The sequence below is a fragment of the Ovis aries genome, chromosome 15 (genome assembly GCF_016772045.2).
Source record: "Ovis aries strain OAR_USU_Benz2616 breed Rambouillet chromosome 15, ARS-UI_Ramb_v3.0, whole genome shotgun sequence".
NCBI lineage: Eukaryota > Metazoa > Chordata > Mammalia > Artiodactyla > Bovidae > Ovis > Ovis aries.
Window position 1 is genome coordinate 65,709,271 of NC_056068.1, and position 16,580 is coordinate 65,725,850.

At 47.3% G+C, this 16,580-nt stretch overlaps 1 protein-coding gene across 8 annotated transcripts in view; it reads left to right on the forward strand.

Annotated features, from left to right (window-relative positions):
* PRR5L (proline rich 5 like) overlaps positions 1–16,580 on the forward strand; it is a 157,441-nt gene that overhangs the window by 127,515 nt on the left and 13,346 nt on the right. For 7 of the 8 annotated variants that reach the window (XM_060400060.1, XM_042233362.2, XM_042233364.1 and 4 more), the window contains 3 exons: positions 6,306–6,363; positions 11,036–11,127; positions 15,600–15,740. In XM_060400060.1, coding sequence (XP_060256043.1) covers positions 6,306–6,363; positions 11,036–11,127; positions 15,600–15,740 — 291 coding nt within the window. The remainder of the gene's footprint in view (positions 1–6,305; positions 6,364–11,035; positions 11,128–15,599; positions 15,741–16,580) is intronic. The other variant, XM_042233365.1, reaches the window with a different exon arrangement.

Genomic DNA, 16,580 nt, shown 5'->3' on the forward strand with positions numbered 1-16,580 from the left:
TTTTATTGCTTATCTAGGAAGACATCCAGGTTCACAGGAAATGTAGACATCCTTAGAGATGATGGCTGTACTTTCAAAGTCACAAAAGTGGAAAAAAATGGAGGTGGCCCATGAATCTATCATTGGCTTGATGCCAATGACAACAACCTCTGTAGACATTGCTGTCTCTGGAAAGAAATGCCTGGACTAGAATTATTGGTTAATATAAGTTCTTGGTAGGCAGAGTGACATACTGCCAAATCCTTCTGGGGTAGGAAAGAATGTCTTATCTGGGGATAGAATCCATCTGGGAGCCAGGTGTGTACCTTTCTGGATATAGAATGTGGTTGGGAAGATCCCCTGGAGGAGGGCATGGCAACCCACTCCAGTATTCTTGCTTGGAGAATCCCATGGACAGAGGAACCTGGCTACAGTCCATGGGGTCTCAGAAGAGTTGGACACGACTGAGGCAACCTAGCACAGTGGAGAGGGAGGCCTCAGGAAAGCCGTTTTGGAGAGGCAGAAGTTGAGAAGCTGTAGCAGGATTGGGCAGCAGCAATGACTCAGAAGAATGAAAGTTTTGGTGGAACCTAGTTACATAGCCTGAAATTGCCAAGCCGACCTCCCCACCGTATCTGAACCAGATGGATCTCATCTATTTTCCTTTGTGGGCAAGGGCATTAAAAACCTTTCCAGCTGACAGGGCAGAAGAGTGTGATGCCTAAAAACACCAGCCTTTCTGCCAGGAAGGTCTGAAACCCAGTCCATGCCAGAACACTTTCTGGCTATGTGACTGTAGGCGTGTTACCTAGCCTCTCTGAAACTCAGTTTTCTTAGTGATAATCTGGCTGTAATCACCGTACCTACTTCAAAAGATTGTTGCCTGTTACTAGAGGAGATGACATGTATCAAGTACTTTGTATAATAAAAGTGGGCCATCAAGGAATGATAGCTGTTCACCTTAGTATTTTTTTTTTTTTAATCATCATTGCTGAAGTAAAACAGAGTCATATCCTGGGGGGAAGATTTGGGCTTTGGATTCCAACCAACCTGGATGCAAGTTCTGGTCTCACATTTGCTAGTTGCTTCTCTGAACCTCAGAGCTTCCCTGATAGCTCAGTTGGTACAGAATCCGCCTGCAATGCAGGACACTGTGTTTTGATTCCAGGGTCAGAAAGATCCACTGGAGAAGGGATAGGCTACTCACTCCAGTATTCTTGGGCTTCTCTTGTGGCATAGCTGGTAAAGAATCTGCTTGCAGTGTGGGAGATCTGGGTTCAATCCCTGGGTTGGGAAGATCCCCTGGAGAACGAAAAGGCTACCCACTCCAATATTCTGGCCTGGAGAATTCCATGGACTGTATAGTCCATGGGGTCGCAAAGAGTTAGGTACAACAGACTTTCACTTTCACTTCTCTGATCCTCAGTTTCTTCTTCTGTATAAAGGATGTCAGTTTGTGGCGACGGTAACGTGAGATCACGCATTCTAAGGGTACAATACAGAGCCTGACAAAGAGTAAAACCCAACGTTATCCCTCCTGTCACCCTTGCTGTTCTTACTGTCATCATCGCTGCTAAAGCACCAGACGCGATGGATGGTGAGCAGCCTTAAGCGTTTACAGAGCGCCTGCCTTGTAGAGCATCATTCACCCCAACTCCTAGCCTGTTGGTTCTTTATCTTCCAGAGTCCTTCGGGCCGGGTCAGGGAGCGGCCCTGCAATTGTCACAGGCCCACTGTCTCTGTCCTCCCCAGCTCCTTCTGCCCGCTCTCCAGGATTACCCAGGATGAGCTGAATCTTTTCAATCCACTGAAGACTGCATAGTTTTGGCTGCTTTTCCACAGACATCCTTGTTTTGCATTGTTTTATTTTTTTGCGTTTTTTCCTTGGAGCCTTGTTCTTCTGCTGGCAGCCCGTTTTCAACATCTTCATAAACACAGGTCAGCTGTTTTTTTTTTTTTTCCCTTCTGGATCCTCTGCCACTTCATTAGAGGACTATGTATTCCCCGTCCAAGTTCATTTATGGGGGCTGCATTAAGTAACAACTGGCCCATTTCCTAGGTGGCTGCTATTGAATATAACTGGTTTTTTGGCTCAAAGCCTTTGGGTTGGGAGGTGATGGGGTTGGTGCCATTGGGCAGGAAGTGGGACAAGAGGAAAGTCGGGATCTTCTCCAGCTCTGTTCCCATACAGACATTTTCTCAGCACCTTCTAGAGCCAGGTGTTTATCTGGAGCTGGGAATACTGGCAGGTGAGGCCAGGGGGAAGAGACGCTTAGAAAGATAAGAGAGCTCTCTGAACCCAGGCTGTTTTTCTCTTCTTTTTTCTTTAAGTCTCAGCCATTTTAAGCTGCACAGATGTCCAGTCAGCGTGTCCTCAGGTGAAGTGATCAGCAGACAGGGTGGGCTTCATCATTAGCAGGTGCAGAATGCAAATGTGGTTGCTGCCGGGGCGTGGAAGGCACTTCCCTTCCCATGGACCTGCAGCTGCAACCCACCATGGAAAGGGGACCCCCAAGAGTTATAACCTTCATGGTCTCGGTACATAGATCAGGGGTGGTCAAGAGGCCCCCACTGAGTCACCAGCACTCCAGCCAGAGCTCTGCCAGCCCAGGGCAGGGAGGTCTGCTGCCTGGCTTTCTGCAAGATGCTGTAAGGCACTAGGGCCTGGGCCCCCACCGATGTGACCCTGTCATCGCCTTAGGAGTAGGATGACAGCAGTGGTGGGGCAGGGCAGGGGAGATTGGCAGGGCAAGGAACAGCAGGGGGTGGGGAGCAGGGACCTCCTGGGGTGGCTGTAGGAGACAAGACCACAAGTGAGCTGAAGTCAAGCCCCTGGGGTGAGCTCCATTGCCCCATCAGCCTTCTCTTAAAAAAAAAAACAAAAACCCACAGATTCAGAAATAAAAATATTACGAAGTGAGGAAGGCAACTGCAGAGCATAAGTCCTTTCAGAGCACTGGGACCTTAGGATTACAGGGCCCTTTGGATCAAAGGCGGGGCCTGGTTGATTACAGTTCCCAGGAGAGCAAGTGATTGGCTCAGTTTGAGACTCAAGTGGGTCGGAGGGTAGGCACCCGGTCAATCAGCATAGCCAGAGATGCAGGCTGGGTTCAAAGGGCTCAAGCATGCAAGAGGGGGCCCAGTGCCACTGAGTAGGTGGCGGGTGACTCTTCAGAGAGGTGGGGCTGAGGGCCAGACTAGCCCAAAAGATCTGAATTCACTTAGCACATGCCAAATAAAAGATGGAGGTTGTACTTCTAGCTGCAGTTTATTCAACTGTAAAATAAGAGCAAAATCTACAAAGCCGAGGAGTAAAAATGCTTTCTTTAAGATGCTTTTGAAAGGTATTTTAGCTTTCTGGAAAATGGGTCCAACCTAAAAAATTATTGAAACTGTGTGTGACCGTTTGATTTGGACCACAGGGCTGGGGAGAGGTGAGAATGACTAGATGATTCTGAAGGCCCCTTTTCACCTCAGGTTTTTGGTACTCTTATTTTAATCTAAGCTACAGAATTTCTATGGTATTTCATGAGGTTAAATTTCATGAGAAATTTAACAAGAATGTTTTCTTTTCCATTTCTTCCATAATACACTAATGACTTCCTTAGTTTTAAAAAAATTTCCCCAAAGTAGATCAGGAAGGAGAGCCTATGCCATTTTAAAAAGTTTGTCTAGTAGGATGCAAAGTAGTTTTCATCAAAGGAAGAAAATGCCATTTATAAAATAAGAGCAAAATGTACAAATGCCTAAGGGTATTAGACTTTTGGCTTCCTAGATGGCTCAGTGGTAAAGAATCCACCTGCCAATGCAGGCGCCCAGGAGACTTGAGTTCAATCCCTGGGTTGGGAGGATTCCCTGGGGTAGGAAGTGGCAACTTATTCCAGTATTTATCTTGGAAAATTCTATGGATAGAGAAGCCTGGTGGGCTACAGTCACAATGAGTAGGACACGACTGAGCACACAGCCTATTGCGTATTAGAATTTTAGGGACTTACATCACTTTCTCTCTTCTTAAAAACATTCTATCTCTTACCTTGATTTCTTAAAAGCAAAAATGGTTTGTAACATCCAAACAGGCAATATGTACTCAGTGAATATTTATTAGCTTCTACCATGTTTTAAGCATTGTTCTCCAAGCCAGGTAACCTAAATTACATGGTCCTCACCCCTAAGAACCTAAAATCCTGACACATGGGATATATTGACTATTACTGACTCATGATATAACCTGGACTAGGCTTTTATTTCTCTCGGTGCCTTGGACATGGCCCACCTTTAAAATGTAAATAATTACAGTGCAGGAACATAATTATGAAGCCTGCATCACAGGGAGGAGTCTCTCATACATTTGGAGGTAAATCTCAGAAACTTGAATTAAGGAGGATTTGTGGCTATTTTGGAAGAAGGCTGGGGTATGCGTGTTGGCAATGGAGGCAGTGATGGAGAGCAAGGCATCAGGACACCTCGCACAGAGCGCCTGGGGACCTCCTAAGACCATCCTCTGGGCTAGTGAAAGGGACCAGGGCACAGACTTCAGGCCTGAACTGGGATTTTTGCTCAGAGCCATTTGGTGGCGGTTGGTTACATCTGGAAACACGTGTGCCATCTATTCCTGCCCAGCTACGGTGCCACAAAGTCCTGATTTGGATCATCTCAGTGGTGCTGTGGTGTTTTTCTTGCTTCTGGGATTCGTGTGCTTGGTGGAAGGTAGAGGACACAGAGTTTCACCGTCATTGCTTGTCTGTTCCATCATTCCTGGGAAAGGAATTGATCGTTTTCCCTTTAACAGAGTTGGTGGACTCCTATAGGATGTCACTATAACTTTGAGTTGGGGTTCCATCTTGAAACTAAATGATGGCTAATTACTTTTCAAATTAGGTTATAGCTTGGCAATTTTAATTGGGTCTATAAAATTCCATATATGTGTCTTAGTCACAGGAATGTGATAGTGCCTTTGATCAACTACTTTAATATGTTTGATGTAGGTCCATTCATTAGTGAATCTCCTTACCCGCCTGTCCTTTTGGGAAGATAGTTGGGTTAAGAGAGCAACTATTGTCGTTCCTGCCCATTACCACTGATTACCGTGTGTGTGTGTGTGTGTGTGTATGCATGTACGTGTGTATGTATTTAATCTTTTGGCTGTGCTGCACATCATGTGGAATCTTAGTTCCCCAACCAGGGATCAAACCCACGCCCACAGCATTGGCAGCTCGGAGTCTTAACCATCAGGGAAGTCCCTGTGTGTATATTTATAATATTAGAAGAACTTTATGATATTGCCGGTGTGATGCTATTTTATAGATGAGGGGCTCAGGACTCAGGAAAGGAAGCCCAAGATCACACAGCTAGAAAGTAGCCGAGCTGGACTTGAACACCTGTCTGTCTTACAATCTCACCATCATGGTAACAGGGTTTTAGGGTTTTCTAAGGGAGAACTCTAAGAAATGCACAGGTTTTTGGTAGGATATATACCACTGTGGATCCCCTACGCCATAAGCATAGGCCTTTGATCATCTAAAGATGTGAGGTAAGTGGTGAGGCATCTCTGAGATTCTGTGACCTTTGGAAAAGCTGCCTGCATTGTGTGAGACCAGCTGTAGCCTTTTGAGGGAAGGGAATCTGGGTGGGAAGACCTGCTGGAAGGCAGCAAGGCAGAGTAGAAAGAACATGGCTGGTGGAAGGAAGATTGAGTCTGTCTCCTGTGGGCAAGTCTACCCTGACCATCAGTAAAGGCAGGGGGTAATAGCACCAACTTGATCAGATTATTGGGAGGGTCAGAATTAGATGAGATGAAGAATAAATATCCTGTGATATCTGCAAAACGCCCAGCAGTTGTTAGCTGCAATCGCAAAGGGACTTCATCTTACTCTGTTTTTCCACAACTTCCTCATGCACACACTTACTGAGGGACACATACTCACTGCTGCCGTCTCTTTCATGCTAGCTTGAGAAACTGTCAGTTTTTATAAAAAGTCTATCATTTATGCATAATTTCCCATTGCCTCCACACTCCACTTTCTGAGTTTATATGAAGGGCTCAAAGGACATTGGGTGTCCACCCTAGTCCTTCCAGACAGTCCAGCCAAGCTTGTGGTTGGAGGGATGGGAATGCCGGTTGGGTTTGGCTTTCGTCTCCTTCCTTTGTGACGGACTGTCTCGCTGACTCCTCCTGAAGCCTCAGCCTTCCTAGAGGACCGAAGGCTTCTTCAGTCTGGAGGCATGACAGTGTCCAAGCGCCTAGAACTCCATGCCTTCACCCACCTAGAGTGGACAAGGGTTAGTCACGCAGTGAAGTCTTGTGTCCCTTTGCTCTCTCTCGGCAGAACCAGCTTCTAGCAAAAGGACTGCTGTTCGTGGAGGAGAAGATCAAGCTGTGTGAAGGCAAGTACAAGGCAGCCTCCGTCTGGCGGGAACTCTGACTCAGCCTTTGATGCTTGGACAGCTGAAATGAGTCTGTCCAAGAGAGGCAGGCTCCAAGCACGTGAGTCACCCCAGCCGCCTCTTCTCCAGCTAGGCGGCAGCGTTTCAGTTTGAGTCAGCCACTCCTTGCGGTGCAAGTCAGACTGTTTGAGAAATGAGGGGGAATTAGGGTGGCCTCTTGGGAGACCCCCGTAAGGGCTGGGTTTCACAAGATGTATGCCAGGGGTCTCCTTTGAAGGAATACATTATACTGTAGATCCTGTTCCCTCTGGTCTGATCTAGGCTATTTCCTATTGACCTTTGTACTGTTTCTCGGGGTTTCCCTGGTGGCTCAGATGGTAAAGAATCTGCCTGCAATGTGGGAGATCTGGGTTCGATCCCTGGGTTGGGAAGATCCCCTGGAAAAGGGAATGGCTACCCTCTCCAGTATTCTGGCCTAGAGAATTCCATGGACAGAGGAGCCTGGCAGGCTACAGTCCATGGGGTCACAAAGAGTCAGACATGACTGAGCAGACTTTCATTGTTTTTTGAGGTCGTATCTGTCAGATGGTTCACTCATCTGATGGAGACTTAGCAGGCACCCACTCAGTGGGGTAAGATTTAATAAGCAAAGAAAACTTCCCCAGCCTTAAAAGATTCTAGAGTCAAACTGATAGAAAGGCATTGAATGGAGCTGGGAGCTGGGATGAAGGCAAGAGTTGGCCAATAGACCCCATGGTGCCACTGATGGTTACTGTCAGCTCCCATTAACCTGGATCCTGGTTGCCCCCTACTTCTTGGGTAACCTTTGGCGAGTTTCTCATCTCTTTGAGTCTTGGTTTTTCAAATAGTGTTTTAAATGATAAAATGGAGCTAGGGATTGTAGGGGATATAGGAGTAGAACCAGCACAGTGCTGTCCCCGGCACATAGCAGGTATGCACACTGGTTCCTTCTTTTTTTTCTACTCTAGCCTGGAGACCTCTATCTGTTGATCAAATTTACTTCTAGATTCAGACATATCAGGCAGTAGACCATCCCTTTTTCTCCTCTCCTTCTCTGGGAAAGACACTTGTGTCCGTGTCTCCTAGAAAGACAAAGTAGGAAAAAAAAAAATGAGAAATTGACCCTGGAAAGTCCCAGGGCCCAGCACACGAGTGCTCACCAAGACTTTGAAAAACCAGAGGTTCAAAATTAACCTCTGTCTACTCAAGAGTTGACTGAACCTGCAGCCATGTTTCCCTCGAATGCAGTTGCGTTGAGAGTTTCATGGCCTTTTTGCATTTTGGAGTGGGGCTAGTACCCAGGCGTGAAAGGTGGGTGGCTTCCACGTCTTCAACCACATAGTTTGTAAGTCATTTGGAGAGTTACATGCTCCTGGAAATGTGGATAACCAGAGTTATGAACAAGATCCTGAGCAAAACAGATTCAAGGGACCTTAAAAGGGAAAGTTGACGGTCTGTCACCCAGGTGACACTCAACATAGCTACGTTCAGAGTGAAAACTGAGGCGCAGAGCTTGATAGGAGAAACAGAGCATCCAACTTTCTGTGTTTCTGCTCCAAAGCACGACTGGAGGGCAGTGGCTGGGATGTTCTTGCTGGGTCCCTTCTTGTCCTGAGGGTTGGGTGGCAGGGTCCTTTCTGCACAGTGAAGGCGCTCTTACATCTTCAACCAGAACATCTTTACATGTTAATTTTGTATGTTATAACTCCAAGAAAGATTTTATTGGATGAAAGTGTTTTGCTATAAAATCAAGTTTGGAATCTGTCTTATCATTGAATAACCTGTACTTTATCAACCTGACTTTACACGTCCACCCTGACTGATGGCTGCAGAAGGGACAGAGGCAGCTCCTAGACATGTGGTTCTCTTCTGTAGGCAGAATATACCTTGTTAGTTTCAGTAATTTTTTCTAGAGCTTTAGTAACCTTGGCTTTAAAGAATTTCTCAGACTTCTGTACACCTCTGGTGATCTAAACCTCAGTGGCAATTAGAGGACAGTTTGTAATAAGATAATCATCTAGAAGCTTCCATCCAGACCCCTTTCATCTTTGTAGGGGACTAAGCCCTTGACCTGGGGGCTGTTCTTGGAGGTGGAGTCACCTCCTCCCATTAACTCTTTCCTCCCCAGGCTACTCTGTTCAGCTTGTCTCTCTGATGTTCTTCTCTGAACACTTTCCAAAACCTCCATTCCTCTCTAAAGTTTGCAGCCAGCAATTAGACCCAGGTTCCCAGGAGAGGCACCTTCCCACTGCCGGGTTGAATGATGACTGCACGTGCCAATGAGTATTCCGTCTTGGAGGTGAAGGGGAGAAAGTAGGGGGAGCACTGAGCAGCAGGCTTTCTGTCCCATCTTTCTAGTGGCCTCTGCCTGTCTCTGTGATGGAAGGCTCAGGGTAAAGGCCATCAGTAAAGGAGCTGGCAGAGCCTTTTCTCCTTTGAGACACTCTCTCCAAGTGTTGGGGTTCATTTTGGCTTTAGGCACCAGCATGACCTAATGTTGCAGACTGTCCTCTTGATTTCCTGCCTCCTCCCTGCAGTGAACTAGCAAACCTGCCTTTGAAAAGAGGATGGTGACTGATTGATTCATTCAGACATTTATTGATTATCTACTATGCCAGGTGCTTTGCTAGGTGCTGAGAACACAGTGGTGAGCAAAACTTCATAAGATTACAAATCCTGAAGGTGCTCACAGCCTGGTAGTGGAGACACGTATTAATCAAATCACCACCAAATATAAAACTGTAACTGAGACAAGTACTAAGAATACAATCCATAACAGGGGGGTTTGAGCAATGGGGGAGACTTTTCCGTGAAAGTGATGCTGGAGTTGAAACTGTGAAGAAGATGAACACTTCATCTGTTTTTGAAGATAAACAGATGTAGGTTAGGCAAAGAGAGAAGGCAGAGAATAGTCTCAACAAAGGAATTAGCATGTGCAAAAGCCCTGTGGCATGGAGGGAGGATGGTGAGTGTAAGGGGCTGAAATAAAATTCACATAGAAGGGGAATTCAGAAGAGGATGAAGATACAGAAAAAGGAAACAGACTCTCCCCAGCCAGGTTGCCATGGTGTGGTTTTCTTTATCTAAGAGCAAAGGAAAATGTTGGAGCTGACTGTTAAATCCTGCCTGCTCTGTCCTGTCCCATATTAAAAGGTAACCTGTCCCAGGTTAAAAGGTAACCTCCTTCCACTCACCAGCCCTGGCATTTAAAAAAACCTATATACTCATGGCAACCCACTCCAGTGTTTTCGCCTGGAGAATCCCAGGGCGGGGGGCGGGGGGGGGGGGGCGCTTGTGGGCTGCCGTCTATGGGGTTGCACAGAGTCAGACACGACTGAAGCGACTTAGCAGCAGCATCATATACTCAATACTTGCCATTCATTCAATCAAAGATTTCCAAACAGTGAATTACCAATGTGTCTGGCACCATGCTAAGCACTAGAAATAGAAAGGTGAACAGGAAAACAGGGCCGGTGCCCTTAACTCCCGTTCTAGTGGAGGAGACAGAGAAGTGAATGAGTGATTCCAACAGAGTGTAATTTACAAAGGAGAGTAGAGGGTGTTATGGATTTGCATTTTCCCTGGTGTATTTCACTCTGACTTTAAAAATCGGCACATCTTTGGTCCTGCCAGCTAAAGTCATGGCTTCATTCTGTTCTCTCTCCCAGCCACTGCTTTTGTTGTCCGTTAAACTAATAGATGGACATCACTAAGTGAATCTTTCAAGATCTGTTCAGTGGATCTGGCAACGTATTGCCAGACGCATCTCTCAGTGTCTAATCTTGGCTGACCCAGTTTCCCTGCCTCAGCTGGGCAGAGACAGTGCCCAGTCAGCTCTGTTATCTAGGTCATTAAACAGCAGCCACCGTGCAGACTCCCCTCTGCCAGTGCCCGCCTTTCCTGCAAGTGCAGAAGTTCCTCAAACAGCCTTCCGGTGGTGTAGGGTGACCTGTGTCCATCTAGCCTGAGGGGAGCGCTTGCCAGGACTTGGGCTTCCTGACCCCCGGGGCGTGATACGGCGTCAGGAGGTGGCTGTGTTTTGCAGATGACCATTCAGAGTTACAGTGGGTGCAGGTGATAGTTTCTCAGTCCTCTTTCCACCTTTCTCCAGTGATAGCTCAAATCTAGACTGAAAAACCAGTGTCTTAGTGATTGCAAAAACAAAAAAAAGATAATATATAACTGTGCACTTGATCTTGCTGGATTATATGGGCAAGAACATGGGTCCTGGAAGCCCAGCTTGGCCTTCTACCTGTGTTCCTTTGAGCCCAGATGCCTGGCGTGTCCGAGCTGTAAAGCAGGGTAACAGCGTCCATTCATGAGATTGCTTATAGATAATAGTCTAGCACAGAGCCTGATCATGCTGTAACCATTCTTATGATGATTGCAGTTATTATGTGCTTTTCAAAATTCAGCTGCCTTTTGTGGATTGAGGGAGAGAAGGCATATTTGCATATTCTTGATCATCTTCCCATCCAATTCCATGTTTACTGTAGTGGAACTTGGAGATCCAATGTAGGTAATGAGCTTTCTCCCACAACACCCCCGCCTGTGCTCCATTTGACTAGGAACTGCCTCCCAACCACTCCTGTGAGTAATGACCACATTCTTTTCTTTCTTTCTCCCCTCCCATCTTCTCGCCCTCGTGTAGGTGAAAATCGCATTGAGGTTCTGGCTGAAGTCTGGGACCACTTCTTCACTGAGACTCTCCCCACCCTGCAGGCCATATTCTATCCAGTTCAGGTCAGTCTCACTGGGGAACGATCTCCTCCGGCCTGGGCACTCTGTCTTACTTACTCCTTGACCGGTGCCCCCTGGGGCATGCCAGCGAATGGGGGAAAACCAGGAGCCTGGGCACTGCCGGAGTTGGATCAGGACTTCGGACATCTTTGGAGGGCACTCTGTTCTATATTTAGCATCTAACCTCAAGCAGCAAACAATGCCTGCATACCTAGCAATCTGTAGGCTCTCCTTTCCCTCTTGGTTTTGAGTATGTCTGTATCTTAGAGTGGTTTGTTTCTTCTTACTTTTCAGAAGTAAGGAAAGATGGGGGAAGGAGACTTTTCCCCCTTTTCTTTCCTTTTTTCCCCTCCCCGCTTTCTTTGAAGCACAGTTGTCTGGCAAGTTTCCTGTGACTCCCAAATTCCGGGAAAGGAGTAGTGTTCCCTGCTCTCCGTAAGCGATTTCCTGAAGACAAGAAGGCCCATGATGTAGCAGAAAGAACTGCGGACTGGGAATCTGTAGCTGCATGTGGGCAAACTCATTTCCCGTCTCTGAGCATGGCTCCGTTTCATCTCTTGCAGGATGAGGAATTTAGAGTACGAGATGAACAGCATCTCTTATGCTTCTTATTCTGCGAGCTCAGCTCATTTCTACCATGGGCTGGTTTCCCTCCACCCTCCTGCAGGGGCCAAGAACAGGATTGGTCAGTGCCTGGTCAGAATGGACACGCCCTCAGGCAGACTGACCAATAGATGTTCTTCTCTAAAGTGTACGTGTCCGTCATAGGCTTCCGTTGCTGTGTGCTCACAGTAGCTCTTCCCGTTGGGGTTAAGGCTTTGCATGCAATCAGGTTAGATTAGATGTGAAGCCATTGGTAGGAATTACCTTGTACCAGGGGTAAGGGCCCATGGGCTTTGTTTGCTCTGAATGCTGTTTTAAAGGAATTCTGGATTCTTTTAACTACATGTCAAATATTTTAAAATCTGGAGATTACGCCTTCAGAGTCCCGTTTTCCAATTCCAGTTTGCCCCTAACAATTCCAGTAGAAGCGTGTGGCCTGCAGCCCACTGCTGTTTTCATCCCATCCTTGGCTCCCTGCTGCGCCCCCATGAGAGGATTTATAGCTTTTCTGTGGATGGCTCACCCTCTCTGTCCACAAACTTGTCCCTTCGTTGCAATACTCACTCCTCGGCCAGCAGTGGGTCTTAAGACAACACGCCTGGGAGGCAGGGTTGCCAAATAACACAAATTGACCTGCAGGATGCCTAGTTAAATTTGAGGTAAATAATAAACAATGCAATGTTTGGGACATACTTATACTAGAAAGTTATTCAAATGTAACTGGACAGCCTCTGGTTTATTTGGCAGCCCTACTGGAGAAGGGGTGTAGACCTAGGTCCTTCTTAAGACTGTGTCAGCAGGGATTTCCAAGATAGAGATACCCAGATGGGTTTTTTCTTTTTTTCACCATGCTTCGAGGCATGCAGGATCTTAGTTCCTTGACCAGAGGACCAGGGATCAAACCCTCACCCTCTGCAGTGGAAGCTCAGAGACTTAATCATTGGACTGCCAGGGAATTCCCTGCTAGATGGAGTTAGAGTGGGGAGTGAGGAAGCTGAGTGGGCTTGGCCCTGGTATTGGAGGGTCAAGAAGGGCTCCCTTAGCCCCAGATTCAGGCAGGAGCCCAGTTGTGTGGATCTGAGGATGACACTGTCCTGCTTCTCCTAAAAAATTGCAAGATCTGGGACTTCCTTGGTAGTCCAGAGGCTAAGACTCCATGCTCCCAGTGCGGGGAGCCAGGTTCAGTCCCTGGTCAGGGAACTAGATCCCTCAGGCCGCAACTAAGTGTTCACTTGCCACAACTAAAGATCCTCGCATGCAGCAATGAAGAGTGAAGATTGTGCATGCTGTAACTAAGACCCAGAGCAGCTAAATAACTAAGCAAAAAAAAATATATATATATATATATATATTTTTTTTTTTTAAGAAAAATTGTAAGATGTGGCAACATATGCTGTTGCCTCAGCCACCTCCCCCACCCACAATTTCCCAAGTGCTGCTGCTGATACAGATACCCCACTTGGAGAACCCCTGGGCTCTTACTACTGGTAATAACACCCTCGGGGCGTCTATTAGTCTAGACACTAACTTGCTGCGTAAGTGTCTGCGTGAGACTTGTTTCCTTACTGGATAAAGGTGTTTGAGTGCCTGCTGTATTCAAGGGTGTGGAAACTTGCCTGCCTTTTTCCATCTTGTAGAGTGAATGGAGTCCTGGAGCAGAAACAAGGGCATAGACACCTATGAGATAGGCAGTCAGTGCCAACTGCTAAGATGTGGTGCAAAGAATAGAAATTCTAGGACCTTGGGAAAGGTGGGGGGATCACCGCCATTGGGGGTGGCCAGGGAAGGCAATCAAGAAGGAGTGGTTAGGGATTTCCCTGGTGGTCTGGGATTAAGACGCCATACTTCCACTTCAGGGGCACGGGTTTGATCTCTGGTCAGGGAACTAAGATCCTGCTTGTTTCCAGCAGCCAAAAAAAGAAAAAACTTAGAACTAAAGAAAAAAAAATTAAGAAGAAATGGTTAAACTGAGCCTGTGAGGTGTGGGTGGGGTGTATGTCTTGGGATTAGAGTAGAGGGCTGTGAGAATGGCAAAGCCACTCTTGCCTGTGTTTCTGTAAACCCTAAGGAGTTATAGGACGTGCAAAACTTCCTTAAGCCTTGACCAACTTGAGGAATGGGAGGCCACATCCCTTTGGGAGGATACCTCGATAATATCTCATCTTCTTTAAGACCAGCCAATTTGGGGTATGTGCTGTGTACACATGTGAAAGGAGTATCTGAGAATGGGCCCTCCTTTCCCCCTTCTGTTTTGGGAAGCTTTAGGAGCTCTAGAATCAAATACTTTATCTTTGAGATCCAGCTCTACTTTGGGTAAAGTCCTGTCAGTCTGGGTATAGGGTTGTTCTTCTGTGGATTGGGTTTTATTACAGTATCTATCTCAGAAGTGGTCATGAGGATTAAATGTGCCATTTATATCTAGCATATTGAGAATCAAGCCCAGCACATTGTCAGAGGTAGGGGTCTTACTTAGCCTTACTAAGATAAGGATCAGCTCTTACACTTATCAGTCACTGTTTTCATCCTCAGCCCCTATCTACGTGGTTGAACAAATCCTTTTCTTCTACGTCTTCAGTGATTTTTCTTCCTATGTTACTTGCATTGGCAGAAGAGTCTTAACAGGTCCTGTATTTCCTTCTTTGTCTGGCATATGATAGGTCCACAAATATTGAATGGCTGAAGCTGAGGACACAGCCTTGAGTGAAGGGAGGTGCTGTCTATCTTTCCTCTGGTTTTTCCTCCTCTTCCTCCTTCCTGACCACTCACAGCACAGCACGACCCTCAATATATGTGTCTTGTATATCTTTGGGTCATTTAGGCAGGTTGAGTCACACCTTACTTTTTTTGTTGATGTATGATTGATTTACAGTATTAGTTTACAATGATACAATATTGGTTTACAATACAGTGATTCAATGGGTTTATAGAGTGTACTCCATTTAAAGTTATTGTAAGACACTGGCTATATTCCCTGTGCTGTACAATATATCCTTGTAGCTTATTTTATACCTAGTAGTTTGTACCTGTTTATCCTCTGCCCCTGTGTTACCCCTGCCCCTTCCCTCTCCTCACTGCTGCTGCTGCTGCTGCTAAGTCGCTTCAGTCGCATCCAGCTCTGCGCGACCCCATAGATGGCAGCCCACCAGGCTCCCCCATCCCTGGAATTCTCCCGGCAAGAACACTGGAGTGGGTTGCCATTTCCTTCTCCAATGCATGAAAGTGGAAAGTGAAAGTGAAGATGCTCAGTCGTGTCTGACTCTTAGCGACCCCATGGACTGCAGCCTACCAGGCTCCTCCGTCCATGGGATTTTCCAGGCAAGAGTACTGGAGTGGGGTGCCATTGCCTTCTCCCTCCTCATTAGTAACCACTAGTTTATTCTCTATGAGTCTGTTTCTGTTTTGTTATATTCATTCGTTTGTTTTCTAAGTGATAAGGTACAGCATTTGTCTTTATCTGTCTGACTGATTTCACCTAGCATAAATACCCTCCAGATTTATCCTTGTTGTTGCAAAGGGCAAAATTCCATTCTTTTTATGGCTAAGTAGTGTTCCAGTGTGTGTGTGTGTGTGTGCACAGCTTCTTTATTCAGCCCTCTGCCTATGGGCATTTAGGCTGTTTCCATGTCTCAGCTATTATAAATAATGCCGCTGTGAACATTGGGGCACATGGATCTTTTTGAACCCATGAGTCATACCTTATCTTAAAGGAAACTTTCATTCTGAAGGAACAGGGGTCAACTAGTCTTCTCAACAGCCCCCTTGGGCCTTGGAGACACTGGTCCCACCCTCTGATTGTGGTCCTGGCTCCCACGTGGTTGGTGACAGATCCCACGAGGTCTCACCTCCTGCCTCTGCCTCTTCCCTTCCGCCAGGGCCAGGAGCTGACCATCCGCCAGATTTCCCTGCTGGGCTTCCGCGACCTGGTGCTGCTGAAGGTGAAGCTGGAGGACTTGCTGCTGCTAGCGCAGCCCCAGCCGCCCTCATCCATCGTCCAGATGTTGCTCATCCTGCAGGTGAGGCGCGGCGGAGACATCACTGCAGGAAGAGGGAAAGTGGCCCTGTGGCTGGAGCACCCTGGCTCAGTTTCGTGTTCTGTAGTGTCATCCGTCACGTTCCAGTTCTTTTGTCCATTTGCTGTGCGTGCAACGAGCACTGTCAAGGTCCCTCTCCTCCCGCAGTCTCCCAGGACACTTGGAGATGCCCCATAAGCGATGGTCCCTGTAATGCGGGGAATTTGGCGTCATTTCCCTGAGGGCCTCCTGGGACATGTTCTTCCCTCTGGGAGTCAGGAAGCCAGAGGCTGGGGGTGTGAGAGTGACAAAGGCGGGTCTTTCCCCAGCCCAGGACTAACTCTTGGGGGCAGGGGTGACGGCTTCTGGATCTAAAGGAAATGTGCAGGTTGTATTGCCCTCAGACCATCCCCGCTGCAGGGAAGTTGGGCCCCAGTAGCTGGAACTGCTGTTTTCTCTGCCTGGGCCCCCACTGTCCACAGCATCAAGAGATCTGAGGCTGGTTTTTCCCTGCCTACCTCTCCTACAGAGAGAAGAGTCATTTCTCTTTGCCAGTGCATTTCGAAAATGGCCCTGAACCAACCCCTCCCCCCTCAAAACGTACAAGGGGCTCAGCCTTTCCTCCCATGGGTCATGAGGGCCTATCCTTAGGCTGTTCAGGAAGAGGCTGAACCAGAGACTTTGACCACCCTGGAGATCTGATTCTCCCTGGCAGGCGCAGGTAGGTCTGAGACTGTCCTGGAATGGTGCCTTCTGAGGGGACCCGCCCAATCAAGCCAGTGTGCCCACTACCAGCCAATGCCCCAGGGTCCTCCCCCACCCCCGTTCCCCCCACCAACAGGA